This window comes from Diabrotica undecimpunctata, chromosome 1 (assembly GCF_040954645.1).
Source record: "Diabrotica undecimpunctata isolate CICGRU chromosome 1, icDiaUnde3, whole genome shotgun sequence".
Classification (NCBI taxonomy): Eukaryota; Metazoa; Arthropoda; class Insecta; order Coleoptera; family Chrysomelidae; genus Diabrotica; species Diabrotica undecimpunctata.
In genome coordinates this window covers 36,261,800-36,289,342 of record NC_092803.1, presented here as the reverse complement: position 1 = coordinate 36,289,342, position 27,543 = coordinate 36,261,800, and the positions used below count along the sequence as shown (strand labels likewise).

The 27,543-nt window shown below is 32.5% G+C and overlaps 1 protein-coding gene across 2 annotated transcripts in view; it reads left to right on the top strand.

Moving 5' to 3' along the window:
- Positions 1 to 24,892, top strand: part of LOC140447861 (3'-5' RNA helicase YTHDC2-like) — a 40,874-nt gene extending 15,982 nt beyond the window's left edge. The window contains exons 5-13 of one of the 2 annotated variants that reach the window (XM_072540774.1): positions 621 to 1,126; positions 5,804 to 5,977; positions 9,472 to 9,749; positions 13,176 to 13,299; positions 13,372 to 13,619; positions 18,540 to 18,678; positions 19,110 to 19,583; positions 23,195 to 23,344; positions 24,372 to 24,892. In XM_072540774.1, the coding sequence (XP_072396875.1) occupies positions 621 to 1,126; positions 5,804 to 5,977; positions 9,472 to 9,749; positions 13,176 to 13,299; positions 13,372 to 13,619; positions 18,540 to 18,678; positions 19,110 to 19,583; positions 23,195 to 23,305 (2,054 nt within the window). In that variant the 3' untranslated portion in view covers positions 23,306 to 23,344; positions 24,372 to 24,892. The remainder of the gene's footprint in view (positions 1 to 620; positions 1,127 to 5,803; positions 5,978 to 9,471; positions 9,750 to 13,175; positions 13,300 to 13,371; positions 13,620 to 18,539; positions 18,679 to 19,109; positions 19,584 to 23,194; positions 23,345 to 24,371) is intronic. The other variant, XM_072540781.1, reaches the window with a different exon arrangement.
- The last annotated feature ends 2,651 nt before the right edge of the window (positions 24,893 to 27,543 follow it).

Here is a 27,543-nt window from a genome sequence, read left to right as displayed (position 1 = left end):
AATTGAAGTTAAATGTGTTTAACTTCATCTTTCCTCACTAGATGTCTCTAGCAGCATACTCTGGTAATTATTTTTTCTATAATTGCCAGGGTAGTCGGTGCGTTTTGATTTGGTTTGAGTCTTCTTACAAACTCTCTCTGATGACGGGTAGACCCAGAAACACGTGTTAGGGAGTGGTAAGAGACTCAAATTAAATCGAAACGCAACCATTTTCGTATAATTAAGTAATTGTTTACATTGACAATTGCTGCTAAATGGAAATCAAATGGCCTATTGGGAGAATTTTACCGGCGAAAGATCCTCGATGCGTGATTGCATTTCCGCTTAGACCGTATGTAACTCAGGCCGTACCGGCCGAGCGATATTTGGTTGCTTGAGTATACCTTTGCCGATACAAGTGTATCTTCGGCAGTTTTAGTGCTTTTTGGAGAAATCTGTTATGATTTTCTTGTCTATTTTATTATAAAGACACTTTGTAAACTTGGTAATGATTGTTCTGAAACTGGGTTAACGAGATTCATCTTGCGCTTTTTTTTTTTGAGAAAGATTTTCTCACTGTTTTTTGATGTTGATGTTCAACCTATTTTCCTTGCAATAATTCTATTTTTTCTATTTTGTAGGCGCTGATCTTAATCTCCGGTGTAGATTAGGCAAAACTGTTTTCGATTATGCATGCAACGAAGAAGTAATCACGTTGTTAAAATATGTACAGAACGAAAGACAAGGTGAACCGATTGCAGATCCACATAGCGAGGGCTTACGCTTACTAGATTTGTATGACATAACAACACCAGAGGATGTTATTGACTTTGATCTCATAGTTACTGTGATAAGTAGTATACATAATAGTGGGATCCCTGGATCTATATTAGTTTTTCTACCTGGTTACGATGATATTATGATGTGCAGTGATAGTATAGAAAAGTCGGAAGCTTTGCTAGATCATAACTATAAAATATTCTACCTCCATGGATCCATGAACATTAAGGAGCAAAATGATGTGTTTAAAGAAATTGGTCTAAGAAAGATTATTTTGTCAACTAATATAGCAGAGACCAGTATTACTATCGACGATGTTGTATATGTGATTGATGTAGGAAAAGCAAAAGAAAAAGCATTTGACGCCGTAAGTATTATTTATTTATTAACTTACACTGTGTAATTTTATCAATTTTTCAGTACTTCAGTCAAATTTTTTGGACAACTCCTAAAATAGATTTTATTATTTTGTCTGACTAATGGCGTCCCGAAAAAACATATTTATTATAATATTATATTATTATTATATTATATTATTAATTATTATTTAAATGGGAATAACCCACAATTAAAGGTTAAAGTACGTTTATTGACGTTTTAATTTCCACTTCGGAAATCGTTCTCAAAATACAAACATTAGTGTTTGTATTTTGAGAACGATTTCCGAAGTGGAAATTGAAACGTCAATAAACGTACTTTAACCTTTAATTGTGGCTTATTTCCATTTAAATAATAATTACTCTAACATGCAACAAGAAAATAGCTTCAGAACAATATATTATATTATAATATAATATTAATAAAATTGTAATAGTGTACAAAGAAATTAAAATATAAATTGAGTGGCACTAAATTCTAAGAACGTGACTTTTCGTCACCTAGAATGTTGATGCTTTTAATGATTTCAATACACACACAAAATAATTTTTATCAGCTCCATATCGCATTTTTAATGATCCCATAAGTTGGATAATCTTGCTTGGAATGTTATTTAATCTATTAGCACGTTAGCACCTCTAGTTTTCAAATGACGTTCTTGTTTATATTTTTTATTTATTGCAATGCATATCTAATGATTACATTTCCCAGTATAATTGATGACTTGACATCTATTGTCTACAGAATAATTGTTATTGCAAGATATTAGGTTCCATGGTGACTAAATGAATGTTATCATTTTAAATTTCTTATCATTGTTTCAGTTTAGATTTCGTCCCTGCGTATAGTCATAATAGTATTTCCAATAATATTCGACTAAAATACTTGACATTAAGGATATTATTAATGACATTTCGGTTAACTTTAACAACGAAAGTACAAGCTGAATATAGCCGCAAATGTCAACCATGGAAAAATATTTCGGTTTGGCAGTGTTGGCATGTTTTTACTTATAATGTGTATGTTTTATGTTTCAAATATAAAGAGAGAAAGCTTTAGAAAAGTACATTTTGGTTATATTATGTTATGAATTCTGCAATTTAATTTATATAAAACAATTACGAGTAAATATTTGTCTCTTTGGAGATTAATTGCAGTAAATTATAAGAAATTTTTTTTGGCAAATTGCCCTTTGATGGATTAGCGGATAGATTTGGCAATCATCAAACCACCAGTTACCAGATTGCAACAGATGTTTGAAATTAATGTCGAAAGAGATAAATATTAACTCGTTATTGTTTTATATAAATTAAAAATTGTAGAATTCATAAAATAATATAATCAAAATGTACTTTTTAAAAGCTTTCTCTCCTTATATTTGAAGCATACAACATATGCATTATAAAAAAATCCCAACACTGCCAAACCGAAATATTTTGTTTCATGGTTGACATTTGCGGCTATATTCAGCTTGTACTTTCGTTAAAGTCAACCGACATTTCATTTAAGAAAGATCATGGTATAATTGTGGCTTCAATTTCATAACAATTCGGATCGGCTTCTAATTAAACGTATTAAATAGTGTTTATTGAATTGATTTTACTTGTGAATGATATTTATGATATTTCTGATATTTCTAAAGTTTTAAAATATTATCGAGATATTACTTTTAAAATGTGGACTCGCTGGGGCGACAATTTCCATGAACTGAAAGTCTTCCCAATGGAACCTTCTAAACAATGGGAAAATTTACAAAACTGCCAAGTAAAACGTAAACGACATTTTCAGTACCTCTTTGACGATCCCAAATGCATGGTAAAATTGTTTATTGTGGTCTCATATACCAAATGCCATAGGTTGAAGATACTAAAATCGGATTTATGGCATTGTAGGAGGAACATTTTTATCTGGGAAGAAGAGAAAGGATAGTTGCAAGTTAAGAAAAAAACAAATGTCACCTTATTGAACCTGTGACAAGAACAGCATACAAAAAGTACCCAGCGAATGTTTTTCCAACTATCGAAAGCCTTTGAATTGGTTCAAAAAACATTTTTTCTCGTTAAGAAACAATACTTCGATTATGCCTCAAGGCTAATAGTAATTATATAAGAAATATAACAGAGTATGGAAAACGAAATGGAACATTGTATATTTACATGAGACCTGCTTTAATACTCATGACACCGTGAAAAAATCTGGACAAATAATAATAAAATATATATTCAAATGCAGTACCTTCCAATAAAGGACAGAGGATTATTATTTCACATCGCGGTGAAGAAAATAAATGGACCGATGATGCATTTATATCAACCAAAAAATAATAATAATAAAGGTGCATCGTTAGACTGCATTAGAAATATGGACAGTATAATTTTTGAGTCACGGTTCACCTAAAAATAGCGTAATTGTTATGGACCACCTTTCATTCTTCAAATACTACTTTGAACAAATTACAAATTAAAAAATCAACGATTAAAGATGTTTCCGGTCAATTTTAGATACATTTAACAAAGCCTGAAAGAAAAAAAAGCTTTAAATTTACCAGTCATATCCGAAGAAAGTCAATGCAAATTTTTTTCAATTTCCTTTTCGATCTAACGATCCTACAAAATATGAAATTATATTAAAAAGATAAAATACAGGTTCATATTTTTGAAATGCTCGTGAAAAAAAGTGCATATTTCTTAGAATGTATTGCATCGCAAAGCAATTTTGGACAAAGAAGTGAGAGATCAAGTACAAAAAGCAAATAGACTGGCAGGATGCCTTAATAACACTATATGGCGAAACAGACACATTAACACAGATGAAATCAAGAATTTATAAAGCTAATGTAAGACCAATAATGACATATGCCTCAGAAACAAGACCCGACACGGCCACAACGCAAACTCACTGGAAACGGCAGAGAATAGAGTACTGAGAAGAATTACAGGAAATACGCTGAGAGATCGAAAGAGAAGTGAAGACAGAAGAAAATGAATGGACACAAAATAGAAAAAAGAATGGAATAACCACATAAACAGAATCGAGGAGGCCCGTGTCGTCAAAATAGCAAGAGATAAGTCACCAATCGGCAGAAGAAATATCGGACGACCACGCAAAAGAAGGAGTGACAACCTTCCATACAGGTATTAATCCGCCAATGAACAAGCAGAATTGCTTATAAAGAGGAAGAAGAAGAATTTCATTTGACTTCAAAGTGTTGCTTGGGATGGGATTTTATTGCTATCTGGTTATCATTCCTTGCGCCAAAAATAATTATATTGGCGTCAAAACATAAACATCCAATATCATAAGAAATTGCACTACCGATACATATGCAAATTTTTTTAAATTCATCCCTTTTTCGACAGAATGAAGGCAAATAAGAAATTTCGCTTTTGTTCCAAGGAACTTGCCACTGATGAGCAAATGGTGCGTTACTATGAGCACCATTTTCTGGAAGAATTTATAAAAGGAAAACCCATCCGGTTTGGTTTCAAACAGTGGGTCTTACTTGTCTTCTCACTGACCAGTGATATATATATATATATATATATATATATATATATATATATATATATATATATAATATAGAAATGTAGTCATAAGCATTCAGACTAACAGCCATTGACCATTGAACTGGAGGAGCAGATCGTAAAGTCAGCAAATTCCATTGAAACCGGGACAACAAACTCTTTTTTTACATTTTTTTAATTCATTCGATTATCATTCGTAGATCAATTCGTTTTATTTTGTAATTTAATTATGTATATAATATATATGGCATAGGAGGACAAATTCGTTAAACTTCCCGTGCTTGAATCGGTATCAATAGAGTGTTATGATCCATTTCAGCAGCCCTGTTTCATCAGACACTCGGGCTGATACAAATTCAGACTCGGAAAGTTCAACGAATGTCTCCTAAATCTTGTACGGTAACCACTGCAGTGGTAAAAGTGTAGCTCTGTGCACCGATTCCTTATCTGGAATTCACTCAATAGAAAATATTTTCACTCAACATCACTTAGCGCAAAAAATACTACTGCCTTTTCATAGCAGCATCCAAGGACATTAGATGGCTGATAGCGCTTCCCAAAGAAGCATCTGCAACTTTCCCATCTACATCCTACAGCTTCAAGAATAGATAAAATCAAAATTTAAAAGGAATATCCAAGGCAAGTGACAAGAAGTTTCGATCTACAAAGGCAAAAAACTAAGAGAAATACAACCTAATGTTACCAGCTATTTATCCCTCACATCCTTGAATAGAAAAGAGTAGATAATACGAACAGTGAGGATAAGACACACACGTTTGACGTCTAATCTCCTCTACAGATAACAGTTATGCTCTCTATGCGACGATACTCGTATTACCGTCAAGCTTATCCTCACAGAATGACAACACTACTAGACCACTCGCATTGCTAAGAGAAACCAGAGTTTAGAAGAACTTCTGAACTGTTCAAGCAGATTTAAAAGCATAATAGATTTTTTAAAGACTACTCAATTGTTTAACAAAGTTTAATTCACTTAGCATTGTTATTTTTAATCTCTTAAGTAACTGTAATATAAATATACATAATTTCTTCCATGATTCTTCTTCCTTCTTCTTCGTCTCATCTTCCGTGGATACAACAATTAATCGAGTATTTTAATATTATTTAATGTAATTTTTCAGTATAATAAGGTATCATCGCTGCATACAAAGTGGATTTCACAAGCATGCGCCAACCAACGAAAAGGACGAGCAGGTCGTACAAAACCTGGCAGATGCTTCCGGTTGTATTCTAAACAACGCTACGAAAATATGGATGTGGAAAGAGTTCCAGAAATTCTCAGGATTTCATTAGAGGTATTTATTGATTGATATTGTAAAATGTTGCTATTAATGGTTCCAAATTATTTAAATGGACTTTTACTTTCTAAATTGGAAAAAGTCAATTTTTACATATTAAACAAAAAAACTATTATATTTATTGTCATAATTTTTCTATTCATTGTTTTCTTTTATTCCAACTGGATTCAGTTCGTGAGACTTAAAACTAATAAATAAACCTTTAAAAAGTTAATTTTTTTTAAATATTTCTAAGGCCTTTATACGCGATTTTATAAAAAGTTCGAAAAGACGCCTGCTTTGGGGTTCAATTTGCCTCTGTACTAAAAAGTTGGGGTGGATTTTTAAAACTTTTCAGAGGTTTATTTTGTAGTCGTAGATATAAAGTGCCAAAACAAATTTGGTTTTCTGAGATTTGTGTAGTAGATTTTGAGCAGAAACGTCTCCCAGGTTTGAAAAATCAAAATAACCGATTCTTGGTGCATATTGGGTGCCCTCACTGTCCTCTATAAGTTGTAAGTTAGCATTTTGTTAATTTTAATTTTTTTTATCAGAACTGTTCAAGAACGGAATCACACCAAAATATGTTTATAGTCTGTTCGCTAATCCTGGTCCCAACTGTGTAGTGAATTTAATAATTATTTTTGCGAAGTTAGTTATATTTTGACAGGTTAACTTGTAACTGGTGAGATCCATTTTTTGTTACGTGTATGGTGAGTTGGGGTCACACTGACCCCAATTTGTTTTGCAAAATTAGACACTGATATTTGTTTATATTAAAAAAAATGACTTCAATAACATAAAGACGTTTATTTTGTTATAATATAAATTTAACAGATATTTGAAATACTTATCACGCGTAAAAAATTAAACTAAGAAACAGCCCCAAAAACTGAGTTATTTTGTAGCTAGACTAAACATTATCCTATAACAAGAAAATGAGGAACACAAAAAATTTTTTTTTTCTTAAAACATAAACTTAAACATTCAATCTAACCTACCAATACAAAAAAAATAACCAAAAACAAAAAACATCATAAAAACTACAATCCATTCTTATAGGCAATCTTTGCAAATGTGTGTTTCACATATTTGGCATATTGGCGCTTTGCAACTAACGCAAACTATCTTCGTGTTTCTATCTAACGGTCGTGGACATTTTGAGCACCTTACTCTTTTTTCTAAAATAGCATTTTTCTGTTCAGGAATGTCTGTTTTTAAAATGGAAGCGATATTATGTCTCAGTTGCCTTGGAATTTCAGAAATAGTTAGTCTTCTTTCCATATGATCCTGCACAAGCTGCCGAGCCAGAGATTTGATGAATTCATACCTCGACTTTTGGGGGTTTCCAGGTAGGGATGAGTATAATATAAACGCATTGACGGAAGAAATATCCAAAATTGTATAAAAATATGTAAAAGGCCATCTTCGACTTCTAGAATCTGTGTAGAATACACTGTACATTTTTCATCTAATGCATCGACGCCTCCTTTTGTTTGATTATAAAACTCGATAATTTTGGGTTTGTTTGTTTCATCGTTTACTGCATTACTGTAGTGCATTGAAGACATCAAAAGTACGGCTTTTCGTGGTTTAGGTACATATGAAACTAATCGCCAAATCCAAATAGAGGTGATCCCGTGAGTCTCGTTTTAGTTGGCAAAAAAGAAATAGGTATCCTTTTATTTTTTAACAGTACCCAAGTTAAGCCTCGGTTCCTCAACTCAGTTATCTTCTAAGGATGTAAACCAGTTGTCTGCTGTTACGTTACGGTTAGAACCCTCAATACATTTTACTAGACGAAGAACTGATTGCGTTGGTTTGTTAAATTTTCTTTCCTCTTCTGACAATGTTTGGTCATCACTTCCAGCACCTGTATATACATACCCATCCAAAAAGTAATGGGTTCGGGCGTCAGTTAGTGCCATTATCTTTAAGCCATATTTTCGGGGTTTTTGAGGCATGTACATGCGAAATAAACATCTTCCCTGAAAACCAATGAGCATTTCATCAATACAAGCATACTGCCCTATGAAATAATTTTTTTTGCTGTTTTCTACAAACTTATTGAAAATTGATGAGGATTAAAAGAACACACTTTAAACTTCGTTTGGAACTGTCGATGAAAAGACGCCAGTGATCTGGTGTATACTGCGATACACACATTTTTTCTAACAGTCCTTTAATATTGTTACAAAAAACCATATCATCTTGCTGACAAATAAAAGGCAAAAGATCTTTTTGTCTATTACGTTAGCATGTAATTTTGGTGTCTGGGTGAAGTAGATTCTTTTCCTTTAGTCTGGAGGCAAGCAACTCGGAAGAATCCTTTGGAAGGTTCAAATCTCTGATAAGATCGCTTAGCTCTTCCTGAGTAAAGCGCTCAGGACGTGTTGCATCCTCTTCAAAATTACTGTCATCTTCCTCAAATATATTAGTCTGTAGTTCGTCAGATAACGTTTCGACATTATCCTCTGGTAACGTAAGTAGACTGCTAAATATTGTAATGGGTATCTGCTCAAGCTGATGTGGAATTGGTCTTATTGCTGAATCCAGGTTAGGATATGTCCAGTTATGTCGATTGTTACGATTAATGCCCTTTATATTTACAAGACAGAAATAGCAATCGTCAAAATGATTTTTTGGTTCCTTCCATACCATTGAAACACCAAATTTTAAACATTTTCGTTGTCCTTTCGTCCACTGTCGCAAGTTTTCAAGAAAAGTTTTGCACACTACATGTGGAGCTCAGGATTTATCTTGATCTAAATGAACAACAAAATAGGCTTGATATGCCGTTTTTATAAAATTAGAAACTGGTTTTCTACTTTCCTTTACAATATACTCGCCACATAGGTAGCAAAAAACGTCCGGGTTATTCACACAAAAACGCTTGCTTGTAGTGGTAAAAGCCATAGTTTTCAGTTGTCAAAAACAAACTCTTGCAACTAAACTCAAGTTCAAACTAAATTTTACAATGGAATGCAGTCGACTTTCTAGGAACCTATTAAGGTCAGTTCAGAGAAAATACTATTTACTTATAGGACAATAGTTAAGAAGCAGTTAGCGCCAATTTTAAGTTAAGGGCATTTCCAATACGTACACTTTAATTAGAAGTCATTAGTATGCATTTGTCTTACAACTTGTGGTTTGTTTATAAACATATTGCAATTTTAGTGGTGGAATGTACAGAAATGTAAGAATATTTAAATATTTGATGATTATGTTATATCTCGAAAACCAGAGCTGATACAAAGAAAAGGTTTGTATTTTTGGAATCAGCACAGATGAATTAACCAAAATCAGTTGATTTTTTTTTCGGCAGCAAAATAATTTTTTTTTGTTGGGCTGTGATGATAATCGATTGTACGTAGCCCGCAAAATTTAAAGGGAACCTATATTTTAACAAACTCCGTATACTCGGTTTAGCAATTTACTATATTGAATTGTGATATACAAAAATAAACTTAAGTGTAATTATTGATTTTTAATTTGATATGCAAACTTTTTAGGAGATCTGTCTACATGCCAAAGTTCTTGCCCCCGACGACATGGACATTGACAGTTTTCTCTCATTAGCATTGGACGCTCCAGCAGCAAATTCTATCAGAGTTGCTGTGGAAAACCTTCAATTTCTTGGTGCCCTAGATAAAGACGAAGATTTAACCGTTCTCGGCAGCTATCTCGCTCAATTGACGTTGGAGCCTCATTTAGGAAAAATATTAATCGGGGGTGTTATTACGAAGTGTCTGGACCCTATTCTAACTTTAGTAGCAACTCTCAGTCATAAGTAAGTGGAATTTTCATTATAATTATGATTTATATATTCTGTCCGTAAAATCTTCGCAGATTCGTCACCATACAATTTATACGCATTAAATCAAAAGTATATCGTTGATATGAGAACAGTTTAAAACAGGTCCCACTAGTTTGCTTATTGGGGGTTAAAAAAAGGGGAGTGTATTTCTTCTATTACGTTATGTATTACATAATATGACTCTGTAATAGTTAAACTTTTTTTCTACTTCCAATAACTGTGGGTAAGATCCGATGTCAACAGTATATTAATTTTTTGGACTAAGTCGCTTTTTTTGGAGCTTGATTTAGCTATAAAATTGGAAGTTAAAATCTTTCAGCGTTATTTTAGTGGAGTTTCCGCTACTTCTGCAAATAAACAATCAATTGGTGTACTTTTTAAAGCCCCTAGGCATAGTCTTAGACACTTATTTACTACGTGGTCTATTTTTTCTAGTTGACTTTTTGAAGCTTGGTCGTAGAAGAAACAACCATAATTCCAGTATTGACCTAATGTAGGATTTGTACAGAAGGATTGCTACATTTGGATCTGATCCCCATTTTGTTCCACATACTGACCGTAAGATGTTAATTCCTTTTTCTGTTTTCTTGATTAGATAATCTATGTGATTTTTCCATGTCATTTTTTTATCTAGACGCATTCCTAGGTATTTTACTGATGCACGTACGCTACACTTTGTTGTATCCAATGTTAATTCGGTTGGAATGTTTTTTCTTTTTCTCGTGAAAATGCAAACTTCTGTTTTTTTTCCTGGAAATTTTTAGACCATTTTCATTACACCATTTATTGAGGTTCTTATAAGCTATATTTAATTTTTTGCACCCTTCTTCAATATACTGACATGGTGAATATATACAAATATCATCGGCAAATTGTTGTATAGAAATGGTCTCAGATTTAATTTTACATTCCAGATCTGCTGTGTATATTAAGTATAGTACAGGGCTTAGTATACTTCCTTGTGGTAACTTAATATTGGTCGTTTTAGGGCCCAATATTTCATCATTTATATTTATTGAAACTGTTCTATCGGAATATAGTAATCTGATACGTGAGGTCAAAGCTTGAGAAATTCCCATTTTTTCCATTTTTTCATAGAGAATGTCTAATATTACATTATCATATGCTGATTCTATATCTACAAAAATTGCTGGAAGTGATTTGTTGTTAGTAAAAGCGATATTTATATCACTTACTAGATTACCTACATTTTCAATGGTTGAACATCCTCTTCTGAAGCCAAACTGTAATTTAGGTAATTTTTTTATTGTTTTCAAGCCAATGAACTAGTCTGACTTTGATCATTCTTTCTAAAGTTTTTAAGACACAAGAAGCTAGAGAAATTGCTCCATATGAATCTGGATCTTCCGCATCTCGATTTGGCTTTAGAATTGGGATTGCTGAATATTCCTTTCAGTTTGTTGGAAATTCTGCCCGATTCCATGTTGTATTTATTATTTTGCGAAAAATTTCTATACTTGATTCTGACAAACTAGCGAGCATTTTATAATAAATGTTATCAACTCCGGGCGCTGTATTATTGTTAGTTTTGAGGCTTTGTTTTATTTCCATACTTGAGAATTCCTTATCTATATCATTCGTGCGCAGTGAACTAATCGGCCGAATATTTGTTTCCACCCAAGTTGGAGCAATTTTATTGAAGAACATTTCTACCCACTCCCCTACCTGTATCCTATTTTTTGGAGGATTAAATGTATTTTTTATTTTCTTTATATATTTCCATATATCTTTTATAGGTGTGTTTCTGTTAAGTTGTTTACAAAAATTTTGCCAAGAATCTTTTTTGCTTTGTAATATTATTTTTTTTGCGACTGCTACTAAATTTTTATATTTTAAATAGTTAGTTAAATTTGACTGCCTTTTGTAAAGCAAAAAAGCTTGTTGACATTTAATGGCATTTGCACATCTCTGATTCCACCAAACTTTGCTAAATTCTGATTTGATCTCTTTTCTCTTCTGTGAGATTGCTAGTTTTGTAGCATGATTTAGTGACTCTATAAAACTTTTATAAGATCTTTCGTTATTACTTTCATCTAATTGTTCATATACTATCTGAGAGAAAAGGGACCAGTCAGCTTTATTTAAATTAACTTTGTTTTTACACTTAAAGGATACTTGAGTAGTATTAAAATGTGTTTCAATTAGAACAGGAAAATGATTGGAAGTACCTAATGGTATAATATCAGTTTTCCAATTACAATTTAAAGTTATATCTCTAGAACATATTGTTATATCTACAGCAGATTTATTATTACTTCCAAATCTAGGTATTAATGTTTCGCTTCCTGTATTTAAATAATTTAAGTTACACTCCTCTATAGCACCGAGAAGCCTTGCACCCGATATATCTGAATAACTATTTCAGCATGCAGTATGATGACAATTGAAATCACCTCCTACCAAAAATGGCTTTTCTAGGCTATCAAAAAAGGCAACCCAATCTGTTTCTCTAATGTATAGTTTTGGTTTGGCGTATATAGAGTATAGGTGGATTTTGATATTTTTATTTATTGACACTGATACCGACACACATTCTACGGACTTTATTGGAGTAAATTTTGGCTTGGGAAAAAAGGTAAGGAATTTTTTAAATAGGATTGCAACTCCTCCATAACCGTCATTACGGTCGTGTCTAAATATATTAAAATTATTAATAAAAAAATGTGAAGATTCCTTTAACCAGGTTTTCGAAAGCAACACTACATTAATCTTATTATCGAAAATGTATTTTTCAAAATGACCTTTATTACACAAAATTAATCTAGCATTCCATTGCAGTATATTTAAGTTACTCATAGTCTGATAGAATTTGCGTTATACTGTCTTTTATATTTTCAATAAGTGTACTATTTTTAATTTCTATATTTGAAAAAGTTAAAACATCTTTGATAAGATTTAATATTGATTCGCGAGTTTTTATCTGTTTACTTAAAATGCTATTATCATCACAACCGTTATTATAATTTGGTATATTTTTAAATTTATTGAAAACAGGTTCTGTTAAAATTTTTGGATTTGAAATTATTTCTTTGTGTTTTTCGAATGTTTCATCGATCTCTGGGGTTATAGCTAACCTCTTTCTTTTTAAAGTAACAGTATATCTTGCTATCTTGCTATCAATGCTTTTCTTTACAATAAATGCATATTGGTTCATTTTTTTGGCAATTTTCTACTTTATGATCTTCTCCACAATTTTGACAGCGTTCTTTTGATCTAGATAGATTTTAAGTATCGCACGTCTATTCGCTTTGATGAACCAAATCCAACTCGTATATATTTTTTTTATTTATTTATAGTATGCTGGAGCATGTTAAAGTATACTACGGAATATACTAAAAAAAATTAACGACTTTTTTTAAATTATATATGCTTTTTTAGAGATCCATTCCAGTTACCTCCCCAGGCACATCTTAAAACACAGGCAGCTGGTAAACGAAAGGAGTTAATTAATGGTGTTTTGAGCGATCATCTCTTATATCTTGAACTTTTTAGAAAATTTGAGGTAAGTACGCTCTACATAGTGATCATACGTTTGAATACGTGTATTTTTATAATTTGAACCATATCATTTTAGGAAGCAACTGCGTCGGGTAATGTGGGTCGTTTTTGTCATGAATACTTTTTGAGCCAGAACGCCATGAGCTCCATTATAAAAACAAAAAGTCAATTGATGGGTCAACTTAAGATGCTTAATTTCGTCTCTGGCCCAGCCGGATCTTACAGAAATACACATTCAGATTGTTGGCCATTGGTGAAAGGGTTGATTTGTACCGGATTGTATCCAAACATAGCTTATCCAAGCGGAAACAAACTACAAACAAGGTAATTCAATTCTTTGAAATTACTTTTGTTTGTACAACATATTTTTACTTATTTCACCACAATTTTTGCATTAGGGCTACTTCATTTAGTAATATATAATTTTAATTTAAAAATAAATATAAGTTTCCCTCTGTCTCAACGATTTCGAGATAAGTACGCTCAGTAAGAGTTTAATTGTTGAATAGCATTTGGCCATTAAGAATATTTTCTAGCGTTTGTTCGGTCTAAAAACCAGTAGAGATTTGTTTAGGGTTGTATATTGTACAAATGTATTTAATTAACTGTAACAGCATTTGCATCTGTCAAATATTTATTTTAACGTGTTGGTTTTTATGTTTTATGACGAAATAAGTTAAATGCAAATTTATCAATTATTTGGATAGTCTGTATGTAAATTATGGTTTTACGCTACTTTTGATGATATATGCCTTTCTTTCTCTAGCTCGCTAGTTGTAAACATAACGTTTTGGAAATTTACTTGTAGAAAATGCAAAAACTCTTTCTTCTTCTTATTGCGCTGTATCTTTGGACCCAGGGAATTCTCAGCATCGGTCTGTATATACATCTTTCTTACAAATTTCACAGCCATAGAGCAAGACAAAGGTCTGATCTTGCATAAAAATGTATCCAAAACTCTTTTAAACTTTCTAAAAATTTGGTATAAAAAATTTGAAGTTACTTCAAAAATAAAGTAAAGAAAAATGAGAGACCATTTTTCTATGTTTGCATAATACTTCGCAAACCAGTCTGTCCTGAAAATTCTTAAGTTTTCACAAATTTTTACAATTTTTTCTACCCCAGTTTGTCGTAGATATGATAGTGTCATAGGTATGATTATAATATAATTATCATAGTTATTGTCGCCAGAAGTGACCAATCACGACGGAGATTGTCACTCTAGCCGGCCAATCACAAATACTTTTATTAACTGCGTTGTCATTGGCCTCTCGGCGGAAGATCGATGCTAAATTGCAAACACGAAGTGTATAAAAAGGCAGCACATCTTCCGATCGGGAACTAGTCGTCTTACACCACTAGCCCCTGCTAGACCTTGTTGGCCGAGTGCCTCTTGAAAATTCATTGCTTATTATTATTATACAACAAGAGTGAACCCTTGTGAGAAGACTTCGTTTGAAGAAGAGTTCGAACGCTTTTTTAGTGAATACGTACAAAGTCTTATAGGCTACGAAGTATTCACAGGAAGTTATAGGAACCGAAGTAGCGACTATTGGTCATTCTTTCGTCGAGGTGAAGAAAAGTTTAATAGTAAACTTGTCACTTCACGAAGGAAACTATCAGCTCGGAGTGAACATTCCCTGCCTGGGTAGGCATCGTTCTTTGAGATAGGAAAGACAGTGTGCCTTATACCTATTTCAGATCATGCCGAACTTCACAGTGTTCCACTGGACCACCGACGGTTAGGAGTGAATAAAAGTCCCAGGTGGACTTAGAATTGCTCCTCGCTCGGTGGGCGAGCTGAAGTCGCGCTTCGCCATTAGAAACCTTCTCGACGGAAATAATCAACGCTTTACAAGACATAAGATTGTTTCCGCGAGAGGTGACGTGCGAGGCGTAGCACCAACGTCGAAGTCGCCACTCCGACGGTGTTCCTGGGGTGTGTGTTCGACCACAGTCGAAACGTGAAGGGCCTGCATCTCTGTGAAATCCAGGGCGTACACCGCAATTAAAATACTCATACAGCTTATTTCAAATCGAGTGGCGAGCCCTTCCACGAAATAGTTAATCGCGCAGACAATAGAATATCTAAGATCAGACCCCTTGCAGTGGCGTTGCAATATTAAACGAAATTAAATTATTCGAAATCGCACTAATTACAAAATTATTACTTACTTAAATAATAAATGGAGTTCGATTGTACACAGATTGTTTTATAGATACCAAACTTTTTGTTTCTTATAACACCATCTTTAATAATTGATACTCTATAAAGTTTGTTAAAAGTTAATTTCTAATTTAGTATCAGTTACCTTAAAACCGCAATTATAAAGTCATTATTAATGACTCCTTAACGACTCGTTAAGGACATACAAAGAACTGATAAGAATTATTTCCGAGAATTTCTAGTCATTGGATTTCGAACAAGTTTGTAATTTAGTCTCATTATGTTGTCGAGTCTCAACAAGAAAGGTTCTACCACTCGTATTAGAACTATTTTGTGGAATGGAGATGGTTGTAGTGAAGTACGGAGAAGTGTAGTACGAGTAAACAGATCAGATTGACACCAGAATCCAAAGGAATAGTTTACAATGTATTTAAATATATGGAAATACTATTTCCTGAAGATAATCGAACCAGTGTTAAACAACGTGTGAGTGGCGCTACTGGAGTATCTTTACGTACAGTATAAAGGATCATTCAACAACCGAGTATGTTAACAAACGCAGAGTCAAATAATACACTAAAATTTCCAGCTACAACACTTGCTAAAACGCAACCGCGACAGACTTGAGGGAGTATGACAAACAGTTCATTAGAAATACCATTCATCGTTTTCATGAGACTGAACGTTGTCGTGTATCATTGAAGCTTTTGCAGAAAAGGCTTGAAGAGGTGTACGAGTGGACTGGAAGTGTGAGTTCTCTCTACAGAATTGTGAAAGATTTGGGATTTAAATGGAAGAAAACGAAAGATAATCGACGTTTATTAATTGAACGGAATGATATTCGTGCTCTACGCATTAAATATTTGGACAAAATTAAATATTACAGAAGCGAAGGTAAGTCAATTGTATATGTTGATGAAACCCATGTACATGCAGGACACACTATGCCAAATAGCTGGACAGATGACAGTGGCAAAGGATTGTTCAAAAATATTTCAAAAGGAAGTAGGTTGGTTATCGTACATGGTAGTGGGGAGATGGGCTTCATACAGAATTCCCTTTTGATTTTTAAGTCAGGAGCTAAGACAGGAGATTATCATGATGATGAATTCAGAAAATTATGAAAAATGGATGAAAGAACAGTTAATCCTTAATTTGCCTGTGGGATCTGTTGTTGTTACTGATAATACGTCATATCATAATGTACAAATTAATAAAGCACCCATCAGTAATTCTAAACAAATGGATATGATATCTTGGTTGACAGAAAAAAATTTACCATTTGTAACGTCAATGTTAAAGCCGCAATTGTATGAAATCATCAAACGACACCAACAAGATCATATTCAATATAATTTTGACAAAGTGCTGCAAGAATCTGGACATGTTTCTTTAAAACTTGCGCCATATCATCCAGACTTGAACCCTATAGAAATGGTTTGGGCGCAAATAAAAAAACGGGTGTGGCAGTCCAGTGGGACTGCCGGTGGAAGTTACACTTCTATACACGCATTCGCCGTTACAAATTTATTTGGGAGTCAATCTGCACAATCATTCACATATGTAATGCTATAGGTAAGACATAGCAGAAAGAGAAACAGAATTAATAACAACTTACTAACAATTAATAAACAACTTTTGACCTGTAATAGTATAGTAAATGAAGGATTGAATCAATATTATGATGAAAATGTATATTTTTATTTTCATATATGTATGAAAGGAGTTGAATGCAAAAATTTTTTACACATACTCTGCAGTAAAATTCATTGTCTATTTTATTATTAATATAATAATACAATACAAATTAAAATGCAATATTCATAAGTATTTAAAAATGACAATAATATACATAACTTTTCTACTTACGCATATATGTTTAATTTACCATGTAATAATATTAATAAAAAAGTCCTCCCCGACTGGGAATCGAACCCCGGTCTCCCGCGTGACAGGCGGGGATACTGACTACTATACTACCGAGGACATGACATAAACGTATTTCAAAATTGACAGTTCTGGATCATACAGTGATTTATTGAGATTATTATTTTGAAATACAAAAAGACTAATATAATTATGAACATTTAATAAATAATACAAAACATATCACATAAATAACAATATTAATAAATATTTTATTATATATATATATATATATATATATATATATATAATATTATATGTATATATATCTTTATATGTTATATATATATATATATATATATATATATCTATATATATATATATATATATATATATATATATATATATATATATAATATTAAATTATATACAAAAGGAACATTTTTATATTCGAGAGAGGAAGAGAGAGAAAATATATCTTCTGTCTCTCTCTTACTCATTGTCTTACATATGTAATGATTTCACTGATTCGCTCCCATACAAATTTCCAACGTGGAAAATTTTGGGTTTCCAAAATTGATTCATCGTAAAAGCATACCTGTAAAAATTAAAAGAATCCGTATTTAGTAACTACAATATTTAAAAAAGTACTAATTACTCGAGTCCAGTCTTCAAAAGTCATATGCCGTTGTTGTTTGGCCCATTGCAGTCTCTTTTTCTTCATGGTTTCCGTAAGGCGAGGTTTTTCATAGCCCTATATACACGGATCAGTTGTTCCGAAAGATTGTAAATTTTTGGTAAATTATTATTATTTCAAATGTTTTAAAACGTTAGAATGGCAATGAATTTGAGTATTGCAAATTTATATTTAAACCTATTCACAAGAAAAAACAACTTAAAACCTGAGTGAAACTTTATATAACACGTTTTTAGGAAGTTGAGATTATCATATGTACTGTGACATATTTGTGATAAAAGAGTTCGTAAGTTGTGTATCACAAGAGGTCATTAAATTTTTTCATATGTATTTATTAGGTTTTAGAATTTTTTAGAATTTTTCATTTTATCTTTAGCGAGTAGATAGACTTAGTTTATGAAGTTATATACAACAACTATCAATATTTATTGAAAAAAAAATATGTAAGTTCAACGCCAATATATATATATATAAAATGCTGCTGTTATTATTTTTAAATATTTTTTAATTTTAGGAGAGCAACATGTCCAACCATATCGAATTTTAGCGCATGCTCACATCAAGAAATTAAGGCGTGGCTTGTTTACGATGAAATGTTAAAGCAGAAGGGTGGTTTTGGTCTTAGAGGAGTTACAGCTGTTACTCCTTTAACAGTAAGTAATTTTTAAACATCAGTTTTTAAACCAAAAAAATTAGGATGTTTAATTTACCGTTGCCATGTTACCAATTCCAACGGTAACTTAAACATCCTAATTTTTAATAACATATAATGTAACATATTTATAAATTTATAACATTTAAAGGGTTTTCACCCATATATTTTAGTGGCTCATAGCATGTACACTTTGTTACACTGATGATGAAATTTACATTCCGAAAACGTTCTGTATTTGTGATACCTATAGCCCGTTTGGGTATTTTATTTATACCTTTTACTAAAGATTTGAAATAAAAATTTTTTTGATGAATAAAATGTTTTGGGTGTGGATTTGTTACGTAGATAAACATACTCAAGAGAGTTTTAATGTAGGGTTCATTAAAATTTTTAAGTTGTACCAAACTACTGTAAATATTTTATTTTTAGGTCGGTCTATTTTGCGGCATGGACACGACAATAGAATCCCCAACGGATTTGGATATTGACGGTTGGCTGAACTTTTCCTTTCACGACGCAAACATCATCAACCTCCGCAAGGCTCTCGATAACATATACCAAAAAGTGATAACAGAGCCAAGCTATAAATATTCCAAGTTCGACGATTTAACTTTAAGAACTTTGGAAACTGTTTTGAACGAAGAAGAGGAAACAGCAGAGTTAAGGATACCTAGGTATTTCGATCCACTACAAACGCCGTATGTGCCACCTATGCGTCGTCATCCACCATCAAACCACTATCGTCATGAACAAAACAGCAGAGGTTATCAACGTAACGACTTCCGTCCAGGTGGATCCCAAAGTAGGAGCCATCATCAACAAAGTCACCAAAGACCGAATTACTATAGACCGAATAATAACTATCGTAGAGTTAAAACTGGAAATAGTTCACGATCAGTAGAGGTTTGTAACTTTTTTAATGTGTTTTTTTATACTTGCTTTTATACTATTTTGTACGACGAATCTAATAAATGAAGGTTATGATTTAACCTCTTAAAGATTTGTTCCTCCGTTTATTTTTTCTCTTTAATTTTTTTCATATGATCATGGCATTTATGTGTTCATATTATCACGCACTACGTGTTCAAAAATGGTATCAAGAGGAGAATTTTTAAAATTTTTATTCTTAGCTAAAAATGTCATTCTTCATAAAAAGTTTTGTTTATTCTAAAACCCCATAAAATGAATAAAAGTTTTTCAATACATCGTGACTTAAGCCATAATATTATAATCAATAATAAAAACAAAAGAATAATATAGATAAACTAACATTAAATAAAAAACAACTGTTATGGCACTGTGCCTTCGGCCGTCGTCGATTACGCCGCGCTCGACGCATTTGACCAAAACAGATCACTGTTCAGCCATAGAACGAACGGCATATCGGGGAGTGAATTGTCTACATTTAAATTAATATAAACTGAGTTTAATCGAGGAGTTTTAGTTAGAATAGTCAACCCAGTCCAAATCAATAAAAAACGTTGTATTCACACAACAACAACTATTCCACATTGTCTCCGCCAACTTCAAAACATCTCTCCACTCTATTTCTAAATTCTTTATTAATCTTATCTTATTTCTAACTGTTTCTTAGCATGTCTAGGGTGATTTGGTAGTTTCATTTACGGCATTAATTATTGTTCCTCAATCTAATTCAATCTTCTTATTCCTCGGCTTTTGTCTTTTCAGTGGTTGCTGTTCCTTACTCTTCTTCGCCATTCATTTCTGTCCATCGGGTCTTCTTTATTTAAATCTTTCTCTCTTAAGTCCTCTCCACACAGTCCTTTCATCTTCTCCTCGGCTTTCCTCTACCTCTCTTTCCCTCAACTTCTAACAGATCTATCCTTCGTCCCACATAGTTCTGTAGTACTTTTTTCAGACTGTAGTCAACCCGGCTCTTTCCTTAATTACGTTGTTCCTTTTAGTCTTACCCAACATCCACCATTTCAGCTACCTCCATCTTCTTTTCCTAGACCCTTTTTATAGGCTACATTTCACCGCTGCACACTAACGCAGACCTCACCACACTCTTGTACATCTTTCCTTTCAGCCCTTCCCCAATTTTTCGATTACAGAGTATCCCACTCATTCGCTTCCAGTTGTATACCAGCATGTATTTTGTGGGGAATTTCTCGATCTAGTATCCCATTTTCCGTTATGAAGGGGCTTAGGTACTTAAGTTCTCTTACTTGTCCTAGTTTTCCCCCAAGCAATTCGATTTCCTCAACAATTCCTTTTCCTCCCAGCCACATATGACTCACACAAGACCGGAGCTACTCTTAACTCTTTGTGAATCTCCCTCAGACATGCACTGTATATTCGATAAGTAAATTTGTTAGTTCGTAGGGGGGTTCACCGTGAAATAGATAATAGAAATACTTGAATTGCTTTTATAAATTTAATTACTACTATTGACTAGTTGATTCTGACAGATTTGGATGCAAAAAAACTCTGCTAGTTTATCTCTTGTTAGGTGGATGATGCGTTAACCTTCCGATAATGAAGATTAACCTGGATGATTAATGATTTAACTGTGTGACCACATCGCACTCGATTTCGATTTCCAGTATATTGGCGATCAGACAAAAGTAACATGGATGAATAAAACTTAAAAAGAATTGAATTTAAATGGCCACTGCTAATTAAACACAGATTTTACGCTGATTACACCGGATTGATTGCGGATGTTTTACGCAGATGACTACTCGGTCACAAATGACAAAGAAGTGACATTTTTGTAACAGAGAAAAACCGTGAATAATAATTTTTGACAATAATAACAGAAAAACTGGAGTCATCTGGCGCATGATAGCGTTAGCAATGCTAACAAATTGCTAATGGAGTTAATGGCTAAGAACCCACCACTATTTGATCCTCAAGTAGAATCCTGCAAGGATGTAATCGTCATAGAAAATATAAAATCCTTCGCACCTCGTTTTAAATATACAATTTATACACCTCCGTTCGAAGCCATTTTTCCCTTTTTCGCCCTTTTTCTACATGTAATATACTGAAATATAGACGCACGTTTTGCGTATGTCGCTTGTCTCGGCGGCATATTTATTTTAAGAAGCGGCAGTTCACTTGGTGTCTCGGTCTCGTCTATATGTCATTTGTTTCGGTATCTTGTCTTGGTCGCTTGTTACGGAATGCTACCTTTATGGAATTTTAGAATAAGCATAACTTTTTATCAGGAATGACATGTTTCGCTAAAAATAAAAAAGTTTCTCCTCTTGTCATTCTATCTGTGGATACACTGCGTAAAATGAACTGGGTTGTTTATGTTCTTTTTACAGAAACTGAATTGCAAAATAATGATTTAGAAAAAATATTGTTGTCTAGATGCTGACCATCATCTCCCGTCTGGCATTTCTCTTCGAACGAAGATTGATAACAGCGTTTTTGACATTACTCGTTAGATTGCATCTGTTTTTTATGTAATATTGCTCTTCTATTGCGTCAGATTTTCAAATTTTGTTTCTTTTTAATCTTTATTTTTCATATTCAATGTTCATTTAGTTTGTTATATTTCCTGTATTTGACTCCAGTCTGTTCTATGTCACAGACATGGAACATAAATTTCCCTTTCTTTAGAATTGAAGTGTGACATGATAGAACAGAATTGTCAACTGAAGTAAAACATAGATATTTATGTTCCATGCCTGTGACATAGAACAGACTGGAGTCAAAATGATGTATCGGCTGTTGCATACAAAAAAATGGACTTTAGGCTATAAAGTGATCGCTAATGTTTCTGTTTTGGATTCTGCTCTACCCAGTAGCGACAATTCTGCTTATTGACGTATTCTTTCAAATAAAAGTTGTCTTTTCAAAGTTCCTTAAGTTTTTGTTTAAAAGTATTATAGACTCTTTAGGTTCTTTCTTCAAGATAAACTGCGAAGTAGATTTTTTGATAGCGATTACTTGATTTCTTTTACGAATTAGTGATAAACCCAAACCAACAGCTTTATATGGCTGCTATATATTTTGCATTCATAGAAGAGAAGCGACTAATAATTTTTTGGTTTTTGAATACTTTTGGCTCTCTGTGGTCATTTTCAGTGATGTGTCAAGATAGTGATGCTCAAAATTGTTTTAATTCATTATTTTTAGTAATTAATTTATTTACATATTTGGAATTAGTTTTTTCATTGAGAAAACTAGCTTTGTGTTCAGTTTAGGTATTTTGAAACTTCCACCTGTCTGACCTGTATACTCTTTTGGGCATTTTTTCAACATACTTTAGTTTAATTTGTCTTTATGATACTATCTTTTGTGCAACATATCTGTAGGTGACAAAGAAATACTCTCGAAATTAAAAAAATTTTTGTTTTATATTTACATACCTACTTTGTAAAATATTTGTTTTACATCGTTTTAGAGAAACATTTATATGTTTTATAAAATCTTCGACGATTTATTTTGGAATCAAAATACCTCATAACAAATATTGGCTTTTGTTATTATCATGGTAATTTTCTGAAATGAATAAACTAATATTTTATTCAATGTAGGCAGCTACCGAAGACAATAACATCTGTGATTCAATGGAGACTTTAGATTTGGTACCTCAAAGTCCCGCAGATTTTCTTCTTTCTGCAATCATGAAGAACTGTACTTCCTAGTGACTGTATGTTGTATCGAAATGACAAAACGTTAACAAGGTCAGTAGCTAGATTGTAGGTTTGTAGATTTCAAAGGGATCAATTGGTCCCGTAGACGTCGTTTTTGATGACTTATAATTCGAAATCGAAAAACTTGTTTCGAAGCCATTATGTATGTGGGTGTCTACATGTACATGGATTGAATTGTTCCAACCCTTAGAATCCAGATGTACAATCAGGTTGCCGGATGCTACACACCGAACCTGTATTAGCCAAATGACAGTTTCTAGAGAGATTCTGTTTAGATATGTATAAAATAGGGGAATGCCTAGCATTACCTCTTAGGCTGCCATAGATCAAGACCTTATTTTACCCGTGACTATAATGTAAGCGAATAATTTTTCTATCAAGGAAGTATAACCTCGAAATAATTCAACCTCTTCCTAGAATGATAGTGTTAATTCATTCATAGTCGGTGTAGAATATTTTTGTTAGTCATCTGCCAATCTTGGCAATAAAGTTAAGTGATAAAGGCACAGGATACAGCAGTTGCAAATATTAAAATTTATCACAGAATAATAAACAATGATTTCTTATTTATAATTTCATACTGTTGTAACAACTGCACACCCTTTATTTGTGTTTAAAAAGTTTTACACAGTATAAAAAAATGAGGAAATACAATGAAGGAGACAACATCATTTGAATAATTTGCTACAAGAGTATATATATATATATATATATATATATATATATATATATATATATATATATATATATATATATGTATAGTAAATTCGGTATAAGACAAGGGTGTGGCTAATTCATTTTTTGCCAAAAGGCGTCTTTGATCTAAGAAAGTTATAAATAAATCTTTTACACACATTTTATAAAAAAAAAATGTGAACCAGCGTTCCATCCATAATATATGGTAAATATATCAGAGTGTTGAACATTTGGTTTCAACATGTTATAAGCCTGTACTATCGATTATTACGGCACTTTTTTATCTATATGTAATATACTATTAACATCATTTGTTCTGCTTTGTATTGATGCGATTTAATTCTTCCTTTTTTATTTTTAGGAACGGAGAGATGACTTTTTTGATACTTATGATAAACGAAGGCATTACTAAAAACCTGTGTCTTCGATGTGATAGTGGGAATGATGTGCAAACATAAAAAAACCTTCATCATTTGAAACCATATTTATCCTTTATGTAACAACGCGCTATATCGTCCTTGTCTTTTTAGAGAATGGGATTGTATTCGAAAGAATAGCGTTAAAATTATTTTAGATATTTTCTGTAATTCTCCACAAACGATTGTTCTTTTAAATTATTTATTAATTTTTTTTTTCTTCTACAGTGTATTTTTTTTAGAATCCTTTTTACACTAACAGTTTTTCTTTTTTTTTTAAAGACTGTTGCAAAAAACTATTGAATTTTCATATAATTATTTAAAAAGTGTATGTAAAGAATGTTTTGACCAAAATGTGTTAATGGTCTTGTGTGATTTAATGTACAATTTTTGTTTAGTTATTAAGTGCTATTAAAAGGAATTTATTTTGTGATAAATATTGAAATAGAAAAATGAATTACGTATGGATGCGTTTTTTTTTGTAAATAATTAGGAAGTTATACATGAGAAACATGTAGGTTACTACATGTTTTCCTCATACAGCATTTGTAAACCTCACTAACCTAATTGATTCTATTTTAAAATGTATGTGTCCAAGTTATCGGAAGTGACCGAGGATATTACAATTCCTAAACCAGTAAAACCTTCACATGAAGTTTCTTCATGTAGACCGATACCTTTTCTTTCTTTGTGATATGGAAACTATTTGGGAAACTTAAAAATAATTAGGTAAACGTATTGTTGAAATAAAAAATCTAATTTCCACAAATAAATTTTGTGTTTAGGTATAAGCACTCCACAATCAATCAAGAATTTCTTCTTATTAATTGTTAACCTTAATTGTTAAGGGCCTGCGTAGCGCAAGCGGTAGGATGCTTGCCTCGCAAGCCGGTGGTTTGGAGTTCGAATCCTACCGCCGGCAAGAACATCTAGACATTTTAAAAATGTCTATAGGCCCCAGGTCGACTCAGCCTGAATAAAAATGAGTACCTTGGGTAAAACCAGGGGTAATAATAGACGGTTGAAGCGTAGCACTGGCCATGTTACCTTCCTTGTATACCGTAGGCCCTAGATATAGCAGACTACCCTGCTATACTCCCAAAGCCGCGACAGCGGTATAAAACGGGAGACTATTATTATAATATTAATTGTTAACCTGTTAAAGGTATCGTGATATCTTGACTTCATAATTTGTCTTTCCTATCGTCATCCATTTTTCTCTATTTTAAGTCATTCTCGTACATTATGATCACGGAATACCCCTACCCCTTCCCCCTTCCTATTTTTCTCTTTATGGTAAGCTTCTTGAGATCATCTCTTCGAGAAACATACCCGAAGTGCCCTATTTGATCTGTTACTTACGTTTTCAGTATTTTCTTGGAGTTTCGTTGACTTAGTATGAACTTATTTGTTGTTCAGGCCACCTAAATAACTACTAGGGAATTAGGGCCAAAGGAATAAGAAATAAACGACGGACTAAAAAATCGTAAGATAAATATAGCCTTCTTAACTGAAACGTTATATTTGGTTGATAAACTGCTTGCTAATAATTCTTTAGTTGTAGTTACAATTAATATTGGCTATGAGCACTTATACTTGGTTGTATAGTAACTTCCAGTTGGTCAAAATTTAAGCTTTTTAAGCAAATTAAGTTTTAATTGATGCAGTTTTATTTTGTTGATAAAAACAGCGTGTGAATAATTCTTTATTTTAATTTAGAATTAATATTGTCTTTGAACACATGTGCTTGATTGTATAGTAACTTCCAGTAAATTACAGTCGAATTCAAAATTTGTTCAATATAGCAAACAATAAATTACTAAATTTGCTAGATAATTTAACTGGGACCTCAAGTATACAAACTAAATTTTATTTACAAAATGACAGTTAACATTTGGGCGAGAGCGTTTTTGACAGTGCAAGTTTTGGCGAATGCTCCTTTTACAAATTCGACTAATCGATTGCTATAACCCTTTAGCGGCCACTAGTTGATTTTTAAACCACTTATTTTTCCTCCATGTAGGATTAAGTTCGTAGTCTAAAAATAAACCAGATATCGTCGAGGCGCTTTGACGGCAACGTGTTCAGGTAAAATATTAACCAGTAGTTAAGTCTGGCGCGCTTTATAGTGTATACTCCTACCTTGCCTGCTTCAAGTGGTCGAAAATCTGCCTCTGAACGTCTGCAGTTATCTATTATTTGTTGTTTTGGTGGATCGTGATTGTTGCTCCCAGTTATTATCAAAAAAAATTGTTTATAGTAAAAAAAAAGGAAAGTATACCTAAATTAATATATAATTATAATGTTCCGAATATTTTATTACTTTTTTTATACAATTTGATCTAGAATTAGATGAAATAATAAAAATAACCTCACTTTATTTCATAACAGTGTTTTATACATTTGATTTTTTTTTTTAAATTTCAAATGAATTTTGTATAATTATTAATGTCACACAGTTCCTAAAGGTTGTCTGACGTCATTTTTTAATTTCTTTTATCTAGTACTCTTGTCGCTAAGAAAATTTAGGTAAATTTGTTCAGTAAAGTGATGTATTTTGGTACCGTTTTGAAACATTGATGCGAATATATTTTTTCTAATAATATGAAAATAAACAAAAATTTTAAAAGGTTATTTACGCTTTACCGACAGTATATATAAGTATTGTAGTAAGTGATATATCATTTACTATAATACTTATATAGGTCATTGATTGACGAGGACATTGACGATGAAAGAGAGAAAGATAACATCCCAACAGAGGTAGAAGTCATCCAAGCTATACAAAAATTGAAAGAAAACAAAGCTCCTGGGGCAGATGGCATTCCTTCAGAACTTTTAAAGCATGGCAAAAAAACCTAACATACTGTATATGTAGACTGGTAGAACTGATCTATAAGCAAATAAAGATGTCAGAAGCCTGGAATGTAAGTATAATTGTACCTATCCACAAGAAAGGAGATCAAACAATATGTGACAACTACAGACGAATAACTCTCCTAAACGTAACATACAAAATATTGGCATATATTCTTTACGACCGACTATTGAGATATTGTGAAGACAATAGGTAAATATCAGTGTGGGTTTGGTAAAAAAAGATCAACGACCGATCAA